Source organism: Anoplopoma fimbria, chromosome 3 (genome assembly GCF_027596085.1).
Source record: "Anoplopoma fimbria isolate UVic2021 breed Golden Eagle Sablefish chromosome 3, Afim_UVic_2022, whole genome shotgun sequence".
Taxonomy (NCBI): Eukaryota; Metazoa; Chordata; class Actinopteri; order Perciformes; family Anoplopomatidae; genus Anoplopoma; species Anoplopoma fimbria.
This window is the reverse complement of record NC_072451.1, coordinates 4,620,407-4,637,829: the sequence shown is the minus strand read 5'-3', so window position 1 is coordinate 4,637,829 and position 17,423 is coordinate 4,620,407. Positions and strand designations below refer to the sequence as shown.

At 38.7% G+C, this 17,423-nt stretch overlaps 3 protein-coding genes across 3 annotated transcripts in view; 1 reads left to right on the top strand and 2 right to left on the bottom strand.

Moving 5' to 3' along the window:
* The window catches only part of zeb1a (zinc finger E-box binding homeobox 1a), a 65,353-nt gene extending 61,622 nt beyond the window's left edge, over window positions 1-3,731 (top strand). Inside the window, exon 8 of the mRNA XM_054626900.1 lies at window positions 425-3,731. Within this exon, the coding sequence (XP_054482875.1) occupies window positions 425-1,137 (713 nt within the window). The 3' untranslated portion in view covers window positions 1,138-3,731. The remainder of the gene's footprint in view (window positions 1-424) is intronic.
* A 324-nt stretch (window positions 3,732-4,055) lies between these two features.
* Window positions 4,056-7,977, bottom strand: LOC129115350 (tripartite motif-containing protein 16-like). The gene is given in 2 exon segments (XM_054626904.1): window positions 4,056-5,348; window positions 5,350-7,977. Coding segments are annotated over 2 exon segments (1,671 nt in total). The 5' UTR covers window positions 6,973-7,977; the 3' UTR covers window positions 4,056-5,300.
* Window positions 7,978-14,151: 6,174 nt separating this feature from the next.
* On the bottom strand, window positions 14,152-16,381 carry LOC129089221 (tripartite motif-containing protein 16-like). The gene has a single exon (XM_054596613.1). The coding sequence runs from the start codon at window positions 16,344-16,346 to the stop codon at window positions 14,667-14,669; it is 1,680 nt and encodes a 559-aa protein (XP_054452588.1). The 5' UTR covers window positions 16,347-16,381; the 3' UTR covers window positions 14,152-14,666.
* Between the last annotated feature and the right edge of the window lie 1,042 nt (window positions 16,382-17,423).

The following is a 17,423-nucleotide window of genomic DNA, read 5'->3' as shown; positions in this document are numbered from 1 at the left end:
GCATCCGGAGTCATTTTCTGCACCTTTTTCAGAATATATGCAAAAAATAATTACAAAAAAGCTTTTTTTTCAATCAGCTATTTGATTTATCAGCTAATTAATTCAGCTTTGAAAATAAATGTTCAAATAATTTGTACGGGAAAGTCCTGATAAACACAATTTTGAGAAATGTTATTATTATTATCCTGTTAATCATCTCACAAACCGTCAAGATGTATTTTGCGACCTCTTGTGGGGGCCGGATCCTTAGGTTGGGAACCTTAAAGGATAATAAACGTAAATCACTTCAAGATATTTAATGAAAACTTTGAAGTTTTTGCAATTCCTTGAGTATTTCTAATAATCAGTTGTAGTTTTAAATCTACTATCTTTTTTTATAGGCAGTATGATTCCCTGTCTGACTCTTTGTTTCTCTCGTCTGCAGGAAAACGACCCCACGAGTGCAACATCTGCAAGAAGGCCTTCAAACACAAACACCACCTGATCGAACACTCGAGGCTGCACTCCGGTGAGAAACCCTACCAGTGCGACAAGTGCGGGAAGCGGTTCTCTCACTCTGGCTCGTACTCCCAGCACATGAACCACCGCTACTCCTACTGCAAGAAGGACGGGCCCAACTCGGGCCCTGATTCGGGGCCACGCGAGGCTCAGTCGGAGCTCGGCAGCCCCGGCGCCGGACTGCAGTCGGACAGCCGGACCACGACCCCGCCCTCCCAACTGGACTCAGACGAGAGGGAGAGCGAGGAAGAGGAGGACGAGGACGATGAGGCCATGTGTATGGACGACATCCGGGTCGTGCAGGTGGACGACGGCGAGTGCGAGATCTACGAGGGTAACTTTGAGGATGACGACGACGAGGAGGGAGAGGAGATCACGGAGGAAGAGACGACGGGAGAGGAGGAGGCGGAGGGGGAGAAGATGGACGAGGAGGTCGTTTGTGACGTGATGGAGATCGAGGTGGGGGAGGATCACATGGAAGACGAGGAGATGGAGGAAACGGAGGAAGAAAAGAAGGAAGCGACAAGTGCGGATACAGAGGAAATGCCAGACTGTGAAGCAAATACGGACAAAAGCGTCAGGGAAGAGTCAGACAGCGCCGAACCCACGGAGGAAGTGGTGACAACAAACGCCAAATAAAGGGTGGAGAATCCCCACGGCATAGCTCGAAACCCTCGGTGTATGAAACCGAGTTAATTAAGACAAAGAAACGCAGAAAAGTCAAGAGAAGTCACGGCGGTTGCCTGATCTAAACGGTCCACTACTGTGTACAAAACCCAGGTGTGCCTGAACTTGAAAAAAAAGAAAAACAAAACAGTGACTTTTTTCTTTTTTTTTTTCTTGTGGAAATGAAATATCAGTGTTAAAAATTGTTTATAGAAGTACAGATTTTAAAGCAGAAAACTCACCCGTCAACTTGTTACTGAGACATCCCAGGTTGTTTTTATTGTTTGTTTGTTTTCATTTGGTCAGTGTTACTAATCTTGTTATTGTTTGACTGAAACATTTTAACCTGTAAAGATGAGAAAGATTTCTATACCTTTTTATTGCCAATGAAGTTTCCTAAATCAGTATTTTATTGAGTTCTACGAACAAAAACCTCTGCACTACAGTATTCCTGGTTTACCTATGGATACATGCCTCATGCATCGTATGCCCTTCAGTGTTATATGCGTACGCTAGCTAGCGAGATGTTGTTTGCGTTAGTGTTAGTCTTTGCTAGCTAGCATTACTTTTGTTTTTCAGTTTGACTGTTAGCCTTAAGGAAAACTAAGTATTCTTGGGGGGGGGGGGTTGTGTGCGGGATGAGAAGGTGGCTCCTGTGCGCCATAACCAAATTTGTCCTATCAGGGAAGGTGGAGTCACAACCTTAAAGCCAGCATCAGGCGGACAGTGTTTCGCAACCCGGCGCAGCCTGTACGGGTGGAGTCTTCCTGTGAAGATTCAAAAGCGGCCTCCACCTCGCCCGGCTCGGCTGTGGTTCCAGAAACACGGGCGCCCGTTCTTACCAAGCTTCTCCTTGTTTTGGTCGACTTTAGTTCAGAGTCAGTGTTTCAGTGTTATTAGCTTCTCTATGAAGTCATACTGTACGTGGAGGAACAGGGCTGTTCCCTGCTCCACCCCAATGCCTCCAGCCTTATGCAAGACCTGTGTGCTGTTAAAAGTGCCATTGAACAGTGTTATCATTTCTTCTTCACACATGTAGCCAGTATCATGTCCCTCTGTTACTGACACCAGACCCGTGTTGACTAATGTTTGTCGACTTGCACAGAGCAGCTAATTTGCCACAATTACTAAAAGAAAGGAGCAAAAAATGACAGAAGCGAATTAATCAGTTATTAAAAATTCTGCCGCTGATTTTTGCAGATCAACTAACAAATTGCTTAATCAACTAATAGTTTTGCCTCTTCATAGTATGTATTTGAAAAAATGAATATGCATGTTTGATGTTGAGGAATAACCTTCAGCTATGGCCCAGTTGACAGTCCCAGTTACTCCAAAAATGTAGTTCAAAAGTGTAAAAGTTTTGAAAGCGGAGGAATGTGTGGGAACCATTGAGAAAAACAGTCCAGACTGATCTTACATGCAGATATGAAATGCTTTGTAAACTTGACATGATCAGTTACCCGCAGATGTTAAAAACCTTTTTTTTTAAATGCAAGTTAAAGTGTTTGAAGTCATGAGTTTTAAAAATGTTTACATAAGTGCTTCAAAAAAGAAAATTGAAATATTCAAAGCTTCAAACATGCATGGAATATTATCCAGCTCCAACTGTACTCTCTGCTCCACCTGGTTGACTCTGGAAGAAATCAGAAATGTACAAAAAACACAGATCAAATTCAAGGAAAATGTAGACATAAAGATTTTAAATTTTGCCAAACTTGTGCACTTGTTTTCAGATGGGAAATAAAAAGATGATTTGTGGCAAGCTGTCCCGCACTTCAGGTAACAAACGTTAGTGAACGTGGTCTCTGTGGAAGTGTTTTCAGTTGGTTTTACCGAACAGTGTTTATAATATTAGTCTGTTTTTATTGTTTTATGTGTGTCCTCTGTACGTTTTTCAACAATGGCAGTATTAGAACCCTTTTCACAGATTAAAAAAAATGTACCTGTTTAGTTTTTAGAAGACTTTTTTATATTTATGTGTCTTATTTTTATATTTTCTTTTATGGTTATTTATTACACATTGTAGTGTACATTACTGTAGTTTGAATTGATACAATAATATATTTTAGTATGAAAAATAATCTCAAGACAAACAAAAAAAAAAGCCCAAATGTGGTTCTGGGAGCTGAAGTTTGTTTTATCAAAAATAAAAAAAAACATAAAAAGATAAAACATGTATTCTGTAAACATGACTTCTGTTTTAAGCTAAAAAAAAAAAGAAAGAAAAAAGGCAGGAATGAAGTGAGAAATAGAAACTGTTACATGTGCATCCGCTCTTTGCGTCGTTATGAAGCTACTGAATTCTAAAACTCTGTGATTTTAAAAGCATGAGTCGTCGCCGTTTTATTGAAGGATCTTGTTATGAAGCCTCCCTTTTTATTTCCAAGCCAAATTTAAATCCTCCCGCCTCCCTGTTTTCTGTTCTGTGCCAACTTGTTCCATTGTACTGTCGACGGCTGCATATCGTTTGTTCTGTCCTCACCCTTTGTAAATCCACTGTCTTTTTCTATTGTTTTTATTTTAGTTTTGCTCCATTTTTATGACTCCCCATCACAATAAAATATAAGACAGCATGTCTGAGTTACTTGTTTTTACTTCTCAGCGTCCTACTAAAATAAAAATACAACTACAAACAAACTGTCTGGAACGAAGAACTCAATTATATTAGACCTTAATGGAATAATGCTGCAGAAGAGGCTAATGTCCCTCCATCAAAATGGTGCTTCACTTAAAGTATGAGAAGTGCCGGAAATGAAGAATCAAAAAGGAAATAAAAACATTCATTTGTTCGGACAGAGTGGTGCAGTGATACATGTTATACGCATTAACATTTTATAAAAGTTGTTGTCGTCCCTTAAATGGTCAAAGTATTTGGTGTTGGAAGAATGTATATTTTATGTGTTTTGTTAACATATTGAGGTCACAGTGAGGTCAAATAGTGTTTTTTTAAACCTACACATGGTGCCTTCGAGTAAACTTGTGAAATCTTACATTTTACTTTGGTAGTCATTTTCACCACTAGAGGGTGCTGCAGGGATGACGTATTTATGAAGATCAACCTGGAAGTTAACATCACACTGGTTCCTTTGACAAAAAGCCAAAGAGATTCTTACATTTAATTTTGGATTATTGCAGATATTAAGCTCTATGGCATATCACCATTCATAAAAAGTATTTTCTTCACAAATGAACACCACTTTTATGACTTTTGAGCCTCCTCCAGTTGAGGACTAAGACAATTATTTTTTGTATTGTAAGTTTTCTGAGAAGTTATGTTTGACTATGCAAATGAGGCATTATCTAATAGTAACTTTTTGGAAAACTAACTCAGTTATACTCTCATATCAGTTTAGTATTTTCTCCATCAGCTTTGTATGATACCCTGTCAAATAAGACTAAAAGACAAATACTTTGTTCATTCTTGAAACAAGAAAAACTTTATTTATCATGTCAACCTTCAGTTTGTTCACATCCCATTAATAAAGTCTGTTAAATGACTCTTGTTCAATGATTTCATGTTCAGATTCACTTCATCCACATAATCAATTTGTTTGACCAGAATCTCAGTTATGTAAAAGAGAATAATAAATTATTTTCTTATTGATTATGATCATGATAATTAGTTGAAAAATACATCATAGTACATTATTTGTATGTGAATTTGGAAACAAGAACAACAATTAATTCATCAAAAAGTATAAACATCATTTAACTTTAGGATATCTTTACAAAAAGTGATGAGAACAAAATATCTTAGATAAAGAAGCTCTGGTGCTTTCTCTCTTTAAGACCCATGCAGTTGAATAGACACAACAATAAACACATCAATTAAATATATATTCAAAACATTTAGAGCTCAGAGAAATTCATGTTTTCATGCAGAGAAATATCAGTTCAGGTAAATAAAGATCATCATGAGCAGTGATAGCCTCCGTGGCTAAACAGACACAGGAAGGAGCGCCACCTAAAGAGACTCAAACATTTACACAACAATAATGAGAAGATGTCAAAGTACCGCCCATAATGTTTGATTGACAGGTGAAGAAAAATCAGCTCTCAGCAACAAAGATGGAAACAAAATGAGTTTAAGAATTAAAACACAGAATTTAACCCGCTGTTCCTTAAATGACTTCTGTCTATTTGAGTTTACAGAACTCAGCAGTGGCTCCATGAGAAAAACCAAAGTCCAGCATAGAGAGGCTGAGTGAATGTGGTCTGGACTCTGTGGAGGAGAGTCATGGTTTCAGAGACGCTGTAGAAGGACAGAATACCTGCACTGTGATCCAGGTACACTCCTACTCTGGAGGACTGAGGACCAGAGACGGGAGTTTGGACATTGTTGTACCGAAATATAAAACTGTTTTTGTCACAACGTAACGCCCAAGATTTGTCATTGAATCCAAACCAACATTCATTCCCTGTTCTGCTGATATTCTTGTATGCGACTGCTACATAAACTGCTCCTCCTCTCCACTCCACCTCCCAGTAACAACGTCCAGTCAGACTCTCTCTACTCAGGACCTGACAACATGTAGTGAATCTGTCTGGGTGACTAGAATAAGACTGTTGTTCACTCATTAATGTTGCTTTCCTGTTCTCCTCAGATAATAACAGATATGTGTTTGCCGTGTTTGGATCCAGTGTGATATCACGTGAATATCTTAAGAATCCAGCTCTGGTCTCGGGCTCTACTCGTGAATCGGACAGTAAAACGTCCACTTCAGTCACTGCCAGTGAGACGTTTGTCCACTTCTCACTCAGAACGTCCTGCAGTTTATCTCTGACTTCTGACACAGCCGCTGTCACATCCTCAAAGTAGCGCAGAGGACGGATATCGATGCCGGACGAGTCTGCAGATTGGCTGAGTCCTGACGGTGAGGTGTAGTTGCGTAGAAACTGGTTGTGATCCTCTGTGTGCGAGAGCAGCTTCAGCTCAGCTTCGTTCCTCTTCAGCTCAGCGATCTCCTGCTCCAGCTTCTCCTGAAGCTCTTTGACTCGACTCACTTCACTTTTCTGTCGGGATCTGACCTGCTGCTTCACATCGGAGCTTCTTTCCTCCATGAGACGGATCAGCTCAGTGAAGATCTTCTCGCTGTCCTTCACTGCTTCATCTGCAGAGCGATTGACGGCCTCCACCTCCTGTTGAAGCAGCTTCACGTCTTTCTCTCTGTCCTGGATTCTCTGCTGGATGTTTTGTCGACTCACCTCCAGCTCTCTCTGCCTCTCAGTCCATTCTGCTGCAGCTGAGACTGTGTCGTGGCCTTTGTGTTCATCCACAGAGCAGAGGTAACAGATACACTGCTGATCAGTACGACAGAACATCTTCATCACCTCATCGTGACGAGAGCAGATGTTCTCCTGGAGCTTCTTGGAGGGGTCCACCAGCTTGTGTTTTGTTAATGGAGGTGAATCATAATGAGGCTGGAGGTGTTTCTCACAATAAGAGGCCAGACAGACCAGACAGGACTTGAGGGCTTTCAGTTTCCTCCCAGTGCAGACATCACAGGCCACATCTTCAGGTCCAGCATAGCAGCGATCAGCAGGAGCAGCTTGGAGTCCAGTCTTCTTCAGCTGCTCCACTAAAACTGCTAACATGGTGTTTTTCAGCAGCACAGGCCTCGGTGTGAAGGTCTGCCTACACTGAGGACAGCTGTGGATTTTCTTCTCGTCCTCTCCATCCCAGAAGCTTTTAATACAGTTCATGCAGTAGCTGTGTCCACAGGGAGTAGTCACCGGATCCTTCAGTAGATCCAGACAGATGGAACAAGAGAAGGTTTCCCGATCCAGCTCAACTCCTTTCTGCGCCATTTCACCTCTCTGTGGCAATGACTGTCTGAGTTTCACTTCCTTAGAAGCGTCTGTACTTTGACTTCTGATCTGAACAACATGTGTTTGTTCAGTGAACTGGGCCTGTCAGCTCTTGTGCTTCACCACCATGTTGGTTACGCCTCTCCTTTAAACTGTAGATCTGAAGGGGAGGGAACAAGGGAATATGTGGACAGAGTGGAGCTGGCTGTGTTAGAGAGCAGGAGGAAGAGGGAGGGGTGATCAAGCTCTGGTTTATTCCAGGAAGAGGAGCAGCGCTGTGAATCTGAACGTTGTTTCCTCATTCACAAACAAAGGCTCGGTTAAAACCTGCTCCACATTAGAAAACATTTCATTTCTTTAGTTGTTAAATATTTCTTGTCTCCTCAGGCTTTGGTCATGGCTACATATTCCTCTTGAACTTTTTCTCTATTTTGTTCAGTTTTCTTTCACTGCTTAAAAAACAGCTGGCTGACAATAAAGAGTCATCAAACTAAACTGGTATAAAATATATAAATTGCTGTCTAATAATTTTTCCCTCAAATTTCATGATCTACTTTGAAACATTTATGACAAAAGAGTTGAATTTCTGGATATCATCCTGATCCAAAGCAGCATTTCAACATTCACATATATTCACTTCATGACTTAATGACTGGACCTGATATAAGCTGCACATTTTCTATTTGTTGTTGGTGTTTAAATATTTCACCTGTTGTAAAAGCTGAGTCACTCACTGGTTGAGTGACGACTGAGAAAACTCCTCAGGAACAACGTGAATCTCCACCAACCATAAATGATTGTGTCTCCATGACTTAAAGTGAGACTGAACATGTTGTTGCTTTCAGCCGTCGAGTCCTTCTGATGTTGATTCTCATTTAACTGAATGCAGCATTTCATTTGGATATTATCACGGTTATTAAATTGTTCCTAAAGTACTTCAGTACTGGAAAAGGTGGAGTTACTTTACATGTGATTGTGCAATAAATCAATCACAGCTGTCAGGAACCCTAATCATGACTGTGCCAACCTGTTCCATTGTACTGTCGACGGCTGCATATCGTTTGTTCTGTCCTCACCCTTTGTAAATCCACTGTCTTTTTCTATTGTTTTTATTTTAGTTTTGCTCCATTTTTATGACTCCCTATCACAATAAAATATAAGACAGCATGTCTGAGTTGTTTGTTTTTACTTCTCAGCGTCCTACTAAAATAAAAATAAAATCAAAACAGCTGCAATGCTTTATGTAAGGATAGTAGGACTTGGTAAACATCTGACAGCAGTAATCTAAGCCAGAGTTGTACAATAGGATTCAAATCCCTTGGAAATTAAGAAGTAAGAGGTTGACCAATTGTGAATTTTTAAAGGCTGTTAGAATAATGACAGATTGGAGCAATTAATTGGAGGATATTAGGAGTTAATTGCATGCACACACATATTTCCAGCAAAATTGGCCCTCAAATGATCAGATATGGCCCCTAGTTGGGCCAGGCTCACACTTACTGTGAGCCAGGTTATGACGATCATGCAGCGATTATCTTAAAACATAAACTTTATTACAACCGTCATATACAGTACCAGTCAAAAGTTTGGACACACCTTCTCATTCAATGGTTTTTCTTCATTTTTTTTTTTATTTATTTCTACATTGTAGATTAATATTGAAGACATCCAAACTATGAAGGAACACATATGAAATTATGTGGTAAACAAACAAATGCTCAACAAACCAGAATATGTTTTATATTTTAGATTCTTCAAAGTAGTTGAATGAGAAGGTGTGTCCAACTTTTGACTGGTACTCTACACCAAAATAAATGAGCCGAGAGTTGAAAGCAAAAACATGCATCTCACTAGCTGCGTAGTAACATAATGTATCTGAAGCTAATATGTATGTTAACACTAAGCTGACTTGATATTGCAAATACGACGGGAACTCAATGTGTCTTTTTAGACTGTTTTAGTAGCTTGTGGACATCACAAACATGCATGTAAATGTTAATTGACTGTTCAATTGATTGTAGACTGGCCATGCCGATTGCAACTGCATATTGGTTGCTGGTTGCAAGTATGTTTTCAAATGTTGTCAGTATGGTAGAATTAGACAAAGCTAAGTGTTAAATCACGTCAGTGCATGGTGCTTTAGATGCGCTCAGACAGCGAGGGGTCAATGTTACGTTGCTTCATCCCGTTCTGATGGAACAGAAGGGCAGACCTGACACCGTGACGTCACAGTGCAGCAGCAAGCTGCCGCTGTGGTTCAGTCAACACAATGACGCTGAGTGGCCGACAGAGCAGCAGCAACTTAACATTACTTTCTGTCAGTCTTTAGTCTGTGTTCACCAGAAGCAGGTTTCAGTAACGTGAAAGTCATCACAACAGTGTGCTTTATAAGAAAAAGTTAAAGCAGACCTTATTACATTTATGGGTGTCTATAATTAGTTTTTTATTAACATTAGATAATTCAGTTATGCCCCAACCATCTACCGTTTCTGTAAGTGTGCTTAACAGTGGCTTTATGTAATCAGAGATCAGCATGTTTCTGAGGCCAAACCATCACTAATGTTTTTTTCTACTCCTTTTCTTGCTTTGTTGTTTGTCTACTTGTCTAAAACAATATAATCGTGTGCGGGGCCAAGTCCATGGCATTGAATTCATACATTGATGAGGTAAGCTCATGCTTTTCTTTCCCAGTGTGCGTCCTCTCTTTATACTCTTAATCAAAGAGGTAACAATAGTCCTAAGTAGAAACATTGTTGCGTGGAGCTGTGGTAATTGATTTCGGTCATTTGGGTGCACAATAACTCCTCAGTAGACTGAGAATAGAAAATCTGACATATAAACATGATAAAGTTGATATGGTGAATGTGGTAGCAGACAGTGTCCTTTTTACAGTTATAGAAAGGTTTAAATAACCACACAGCCTTCAGATCTAGTTTTGATTTTGTGCATGTACCCTAGATTAATAGGAATATACTCGTCTAGAACACACTCTATGCGATTACCCTTGCTTTCAAAGACGGTCTTGGTTAATAAAGAGGTCAAAATGAGAATTTATCTTTATGTAATCATAAAATCACATTCTTTAGTTAAAGAGAGAAGTCCATTTAGAGAATGTATAATGAAGTCTTTGTATTTTTTAGGTTATCACAGGTTGGAAATATTCTACAATTTCAAGACATTCTTTGTAATTATTGATGTTTTGAGGGATATTTCAACAGCTGTAATGCATTTACACAGGCAACCAGTGCTGTCAACCCTAAAAGGGCTTCCTCCCAACCTGAGGAAGATGATGGACATCTAGTATATGGTAAGTCAGTGTAATTGCATTTGCCTATCTTAAAACATTTTTTTATTACAGAAAATGTTTTAAGATCCTAATGTCACCAAGAGATACAGCAACTTATTGCAACAGCAGCAAGAACTCAGGTCACACCTGTTCAATAGGAATATAAAATGTCTGTGGTTTTGAGTAACCAAAACAAAACCGATTCCACTTTTGTCTGCATGTCATTGAATATTATAAACACTGTTTCTTTTTTCTCATATTCTCTTTCAGTATACAAAACATCAAGGAGATGACATCCTGCGAGACCTGAAGATATCCACTATGCACATACATGCCATCAAAAACAAGGGTGGAGAAGATGGACATTATGTTGACTTTGACATTAATGCTGAAGGAGTCATCATTCTGGACAACATTGGATCTGTTGACCGAGCTCCTTGAAATGAGACCAGGAGTCACCTATGCACTGAGCACGTCAATGCATTCAGAAAGTGCTCTTGCTTTTCCAGAAGTACTTGGATTAAAGACAAGAAAAAAATGCTGGACTGGTGGATTTCTTCAGCTGTTCTTGTGAAACCTGTTAAGCTGCATAATTCATTCTGGTTTGGGGGTGATGGAGAACATTTACTATGATGTGAAATGCAGTTCAGGAGATGTTGTAAGGGGAAAAAAGTGTGTTTGACTGTAGTTTCAACACTAGTGTGAAACCTGGGCATGCATGCTTGTTTTTGTGAGACACTGAGGATTATATTCACTCAATGCATACTATTGATGTACATGTCTGCTGTCCTGCAGCTATGGTACTGCTGCATTTGTTTTGTTTCTTAACAATGGCTCTGGTATAAGTAAATGTCCTGCATTCAAAGCCTTACTTAAGTAAAAGTGTTTTCAGGAAGTATGCTCATCAGAATTGACTTAAAGTAAGTAAAAGTATTTATTGTGCAGTAAAATGTTCGCTGTCAGTGTTTTACTATCATATATGTAGTGAGATGTTCTGGAGAAGTGGAAAGTAATAGAACAAGGAAATAATCCTGTAAAGTACAAGTACTTCATATATGTATGTAAGTACAATACATGAGTAAATGTACTTCTTTACATTACTGGTTTGTGAGTAAAGAATGAGATAATAAAGTTTTTAAAAGTGAGTTTAAAAGTATTTTGTTTGCTTCATTTGTGTAAACATGGAATGTATTGAAAGATAAGATACTAGTAATAGCTAAAACTGTTTAATTAGATCAAAATTAATTTTAGTTTGTAGAAATTAAACCAATAAATTGATCTGAATGTCCAAAAACAAAAAAGATAAAGTAATTGAGGTTTCATAATTCATTTTAGTATAATGAACATGATTTTAGTTAGTAAACTTTACTCAAAATGGTTGACGTAAAATTATGAATATAAATAAACTGAATTTACTTAAAAAACCTAAGTTAAGTCAACTAAAAAATATATATTTGGATTTAGATAAATTTATTCCGTGCAACCACTTACCTAAAAGAAATTAAGTAAATCCAACAAATACAATTTTCACTGTAGTAGAGTGGGTTTTAAAAAGCAATTTCAATACTTTGCACCATATAAATGACATGAACATCAAATGACATTCAAGCTTGAAAGTCTCATCCCATTGGATGAATTTAAACTTTTAATTCAGGACTATTTATTGATATATATGATTGTTTCTGATGCTTGTGTGTCTTGTATCTGATCTATTTCTCCTGCTGTACTCAGGTCTCTCTCAAAAAATACATCTTCATCTCAATGAGATTACTCAATAAAGGTTATAATCTGTGTTTTTTGTTAAGAGCTGAAGGCTCTATGAAGCTCAGTGGAATCAGGATTGTTTTGTCTTGTAAGAAAACTCTAAAACAGAAGGAGAGCGTTCCTCCTAAAGCAGCAAAATGAAGGTCTATCACCGGGTGGCGCTAGAAGACCACCAAACACAGCTTTACAAAACCAGGAAGAAGAGAAGTCTGTAGACCACAATGCATTGAGAGAACAAAAATCAGCCCTTGATAAATGATTGAGTTATGATCCTTGATTATTAATTTGTCTTCTGATTGCTGAGGAGAATTTGGAACTCTGTATTTAATCCATGAAATCTCTACATTTGTTTTTTTCTCTCTTGGGAAGATGACAGATTATCTGCACGTCTGACTTCAGTGTGCAAACGTTATTATGTGCAATTAGAGTGTGAATGAATGATATGATGGTGAGGGGGTGATGAGAACACATAGCAGTCTGAGAAATGAAGAGTTACTATTCTATGCCTCTTTATTCCCTCAGGTGATAAACAAAAGAGTGGGAGCAGCTTTTTAATGGGAGAAAACTCTCCTGATGTCCAGGTAATGAAAATGTACACTTATAATGTACCTGTAGCTAAAGCAAACTGCTGCACAATTAAAGCAGAATGTTGTAGTCGGAGTGGATTCAGGGTAAATTGACTTAAAATAGTTCTAATGAATATTCATGATGCACCTGATGATGGCGCTTTGCTCGCTGTGGGCCGTGCTGATGTACACTCAGTCAGTGTTAAAGCACTGCAGGTGGTTTTAATATAAAGAGACATGACATGTATATAGTGAGACAAGAGTTACATTGACTGTTCTTCTGGCTGTTAGGTGACGGATAAACACTGAACCAACATGACAGCCTCATTCTGAACTTTAATCTGCATTAAAATCAACTAAATAAATGAAATGAGCTCAAGTCCACAACAACACAGTATCTGTTGTCTATTTTTATTTAGGAGGACTCAATGAAAGTCATTCAAACACAAACTTGACCAAATTAATTCACTATTTAAGAGTTTTATAAGTTTGTGCAATTAATTATTTTTACACAAAATGTTTGTTATGAGGAGCGACAGGAGATAGAAAGCTCCTCTCATCTCTCTGTTACAAAGATGCTTTAGTGAGAACAGTTGAGAGGACAGAGACTGAATGACTGTTCTTCTGCTCTAAACATGAACTCTGTACTTTGTGCTGTTTCAGGAGGAAAACTAACTCAGTTATTCTCTCATATTAGTTTCATATTTTCTCCATCAGCTTTGTATGATACCCTGCAAATAAGACAAAAAACAAATACTTTGTTCATTTTTGAAAAAAAAGAAACTTTATTTATCATGTCAACCTTCAGTTTGTTCACATCCCATTAATAAAGTCTGTTAAATGACTCTTGTTCAATGATTTCATGTTCAGATTCACTTCATCCACATAATCAATTTGTTTGACCACATGAACTCTGGATAAATACTCAGAGCACAGTATAAATGGTGTTGGAAGAGAAGTAAATACATGTATAAATACACAGAACACAGTATAAATAAACAGAGCACAAGTATAAATACTCAGTGCAGTTTGTTAAACAGGTAACAGGCTGCAGAGAGTTACAGTTGTGTCACTTTAATATTAGTACAGTGATGATTAGTTCTATTAATATGCAAATGATGCATTATCTAATTGTGTCTTTATTAATATTAAGTGATGATTAATTCAGTTAGTGTTCACTGCAGGTGGTTTTAATATTAGTACAGTGATGATTACTTTGTGTCACTATTAATATTAGTACAGTGATGATTACTTTGTGTCTTTATTAATATTAGTACAGTGATGATTACTTTGTGTCACTATTAATATTAGTACAGTGATAACTTTGTGTCTTTATTAATATTCTTTGATGATTACTTTGTGTCTTTATTAATATTAGTACAGTGATGATTACTTTGTGTCTTTATTAATATTAGTACAGTGATGATTACTTTGTGTCACTATTAATATTAGTACAGTGATTATTACTTTGTGTCAATGATTTATTAATATTCATACAGTGATCAATTTGTTTGTGTCTTTAAAAAGAGAATAATAAATGATTTTCTTATTGATTATGATCATGATAATTAGTTGTAAAATACATCATCGTACATTATTTGTATGAGAATTTGGATAACAACAAGAACATCAATTAATTCATCAAAACATATAAACATCATTTAACTTTAGGATATCTTTACAAAAAGTGATGAGAACAAAATATTTTAGATAAAATCAGCTCTGGTGCTTTCTCTCTTTAAGACCCATGCAGTTGAATAGACACAACAATAAACACATTAATTAAAAAAATATTAATTTAGAGCTCAGAGAAAGTCATGTTTTCATGCAGAGAAATATCAGTTCAGGTAAATAAAGATCATCATGAGCAGTGATAGCCTCCGTGGCTAAACAGACACAGGAAGGAGCGCCACCTAAAGAGACTCAAACATTTACACAACAATAATGAGAAGATGTCAAAGTACCGCCCATAATGTTTGATTGACAGGTGAAGAAAAATCAGCAACAAAGATGGCAACAAAATGAGTTTAAGAATTAAAACACAGAATTTAACCCGCTGTTCCTTAAATGACTTCTGTCTATTTGAGTTTACAGAACTCAGCAGTGTCTCCACAAGAACAAACCCAAAGTCCAGCGTAGAGAGGCTGAGTGAATGTGGTCTGGACTCTGTGGAGGAGAGTCATGGTTTCAGAGACGCTGTAGAAGGACAGAATACCTGCACTGTGATCCAGGTACACTCCTACTCTGGAGGACTGAGGACCAGAGACGGGAGTTTCTACTTTGTTGTAACAAAATGTAAAACTGTTTTCATTACAATGTAACGCCCAAGATTTGTCATTAAATCCAAACCCACATTCATTCATGCTCCCTGTTCTGCTGATATTCTTGTATGCGACTGCTACACGAACTACTCCTCCTCTCCACTCCACCTCCCAGTAACAACGTCCAGTCAGACTCTCTCTACTCAGGACCTGATAATATGTAGTGAATCTGTCTGGGTGACTAGAATAAGACTGTTGTTTACTCATAAATGTTGCTTTTCTGTTCTCCTCAGATAATAACAGTTTTGTGAATGCCGTGTTTGGATCCAGTGTGATATCACGTGAATATCTTAAGAATCCAGCTCTGGTCTCGGGCTCTACTTTTGAATTGGACAGTAAAACGTCCACTTCAGTCACTGCCAGTGAGACGTTTGTCCACTTCTCACTCAGAACGTCCTGCAGTTTATCTCTGACTTCTGACACAGCCGCTGTCACATCCTCAAAGTAGCGCAGAGGACGGATATCGATGCCGGACGAGTCTGCAGATTGGCTGAGTCCTGACGGTGAGGTGTAGTTGCGTAGAAACTGGTTGTGGTCCTCTGTGTGCGAGAGCAGCTTCAGCTCAGCTTCTTTCCTCTTCAGCTCAGCGATCTCCTGCTCCAGCTTCTCCTGAAGCTCTTTGACTCGACTCACTTCACTTTTCTGTTGGGATCTGACCTGCTGCTTCACATCGGAGCTTCTTTTCTCCATGAGACGGATCAGCTCAGTGAAGATCTTCTCGCTGTCCTTCACTGCTTCATCTGCAGAGCGATTGACGGCCTCCACCTCCTGTTGAAGCAGCTTCACGTCTTTCTCTCTGTCCTGGATTCTCTGCTGGATGTTTTGTCGACTCACCTCCAGCTCTCTCTGCCTCTCAGTCCATTCTGCTGCAGCTGAGACTGTGTCGTGGCCTTTGTGTTCATCCATTAAGCAGAGGTAACAGATACACTGCTGATCAGTACGACAGAAAATCTTCATCACCTCATCGTGACGAGAGCAGATGTTCTCCTGGAGCTTCTTGGAGGGGTCCACCAGCTTGTGTTTTTCAAAGGCAGGAGATTCAAAATGAAGCTGAAGGTGTTTCTCACAGTAAGAGACTAGACAGACCAGACAGGACTTGAGGGCTTTCAGTTTCCTCCCAGTGCAGACATCACAGGCCACATCTTCAGGTCCAGCATAGCAGCGATCAGCAGGAGCAGCTTGGAGTCCAGTCTTCTTCAGTTGCTCCACTAAAACTGCTAACATGGTGTTTTTCAGCAGCACAGGCCTCGGTGTGAAGGTCTGCCTACACTGAGGACAGCTGTGGATTTTCTTCTCGTCCTCTCCATCCCAGAAGCTTTTAATACAGTTCATGCAGTAGCTGTGTCCACAGGGAGTAGTCACCGGATCCTTCAGTAGATCCAGACAGATGGAACAAGAGAAGATTTCCCGATCCAGCTCAACTCCTTTCTCCGCCATTTCACCTCTCTGTGGCAATGACTGTCTGAGTTTCACTTCCTTGTGGCAATGACTGTCTGAGTTTCACTTCCTTGTCTTTGAGAGCAGGAGGAAGAGGGAGGGGTGATCAAGCTTTGGTTTATTCCAGGAAGAGGAGCAGCGCTGTGAATCTGTTTCCTCATTCACAAACAAAGGCTCAGTTAAAACCTGCTCCACATTAGAAAACATTTCATTCAGCGTCCGAAATTTAAACTTAATGTTAAAATGATGATAGTTGTGTATTTCAATTGGAAGCATCTTTCGTGCCTGCACCACGTTTTTTTCTGTCAGTCTGGGCGACTCAGTTCTGGACAGGAGAGCTGAAGCTGTATTGTTTTTATTCTCATTTCTTATTCCTTATTTCCTCCCTTTTAATACTATAACGGCTTCATTATTGAATATTCAATTAAACGATGTATTCTCTTTTTAAGTTCTTTATTTAGATGTCACTATTTCGGTCTTATGGTATTTGATATGTATTAAGTGATCATATTTTTTTTGTGTCTTAATTGAGGTTTATTGTTTTTAAATGATAAAGCTATGCTGTATGTTATCTTTATATAATTTATATGGCCTATAGGCTCTGTAGGCAATGCGACACTATTGTAAATGAGTGGCTCCTTTAAAATGAAGTAACGTTAAATATATTCCCCCGGTTGATAAACCAGTTATTAACGAGACTGCATATGTGTGTGATGGCCATCGCTTCTAAATTGGGTCCACGTCTACTTCATGCCGGCTGACGTCATTCACGTAGCCTCCACTGGAGCCAAGGAGCTCAATGAAAACGTAAAAGTGTTGCAGACTGATTGGTGGTTACAGCAGGAACGTAATACTGCACTGTGAATTGAAATGTTAAGAACATAATGTGTCTATTATCCGATCGACCAGCCATAAACGGTGTAGAAAACAGGATAAAAATAACAACAATATATTTTTTATTGTACCTTTTTATAGACACCTTTTAAACCTCTAAATATATTTTAAAAAGCTACCCTGCACTACATAGTTAACGTTTTTCTGTTCTCCCTGCAGCTCCTGTATCAACCAACCATCAAC

What these genes read in the sequence shown, in the direction of transcription:
- LOC129089221 (XM_054596613.1), bottom strand. Translation starts at nt 16,346, where the DNA reads ATGGCGGAGAAAGGAGTTGAGCTGGATCGGGAAATCTTCTCTTGTTCC.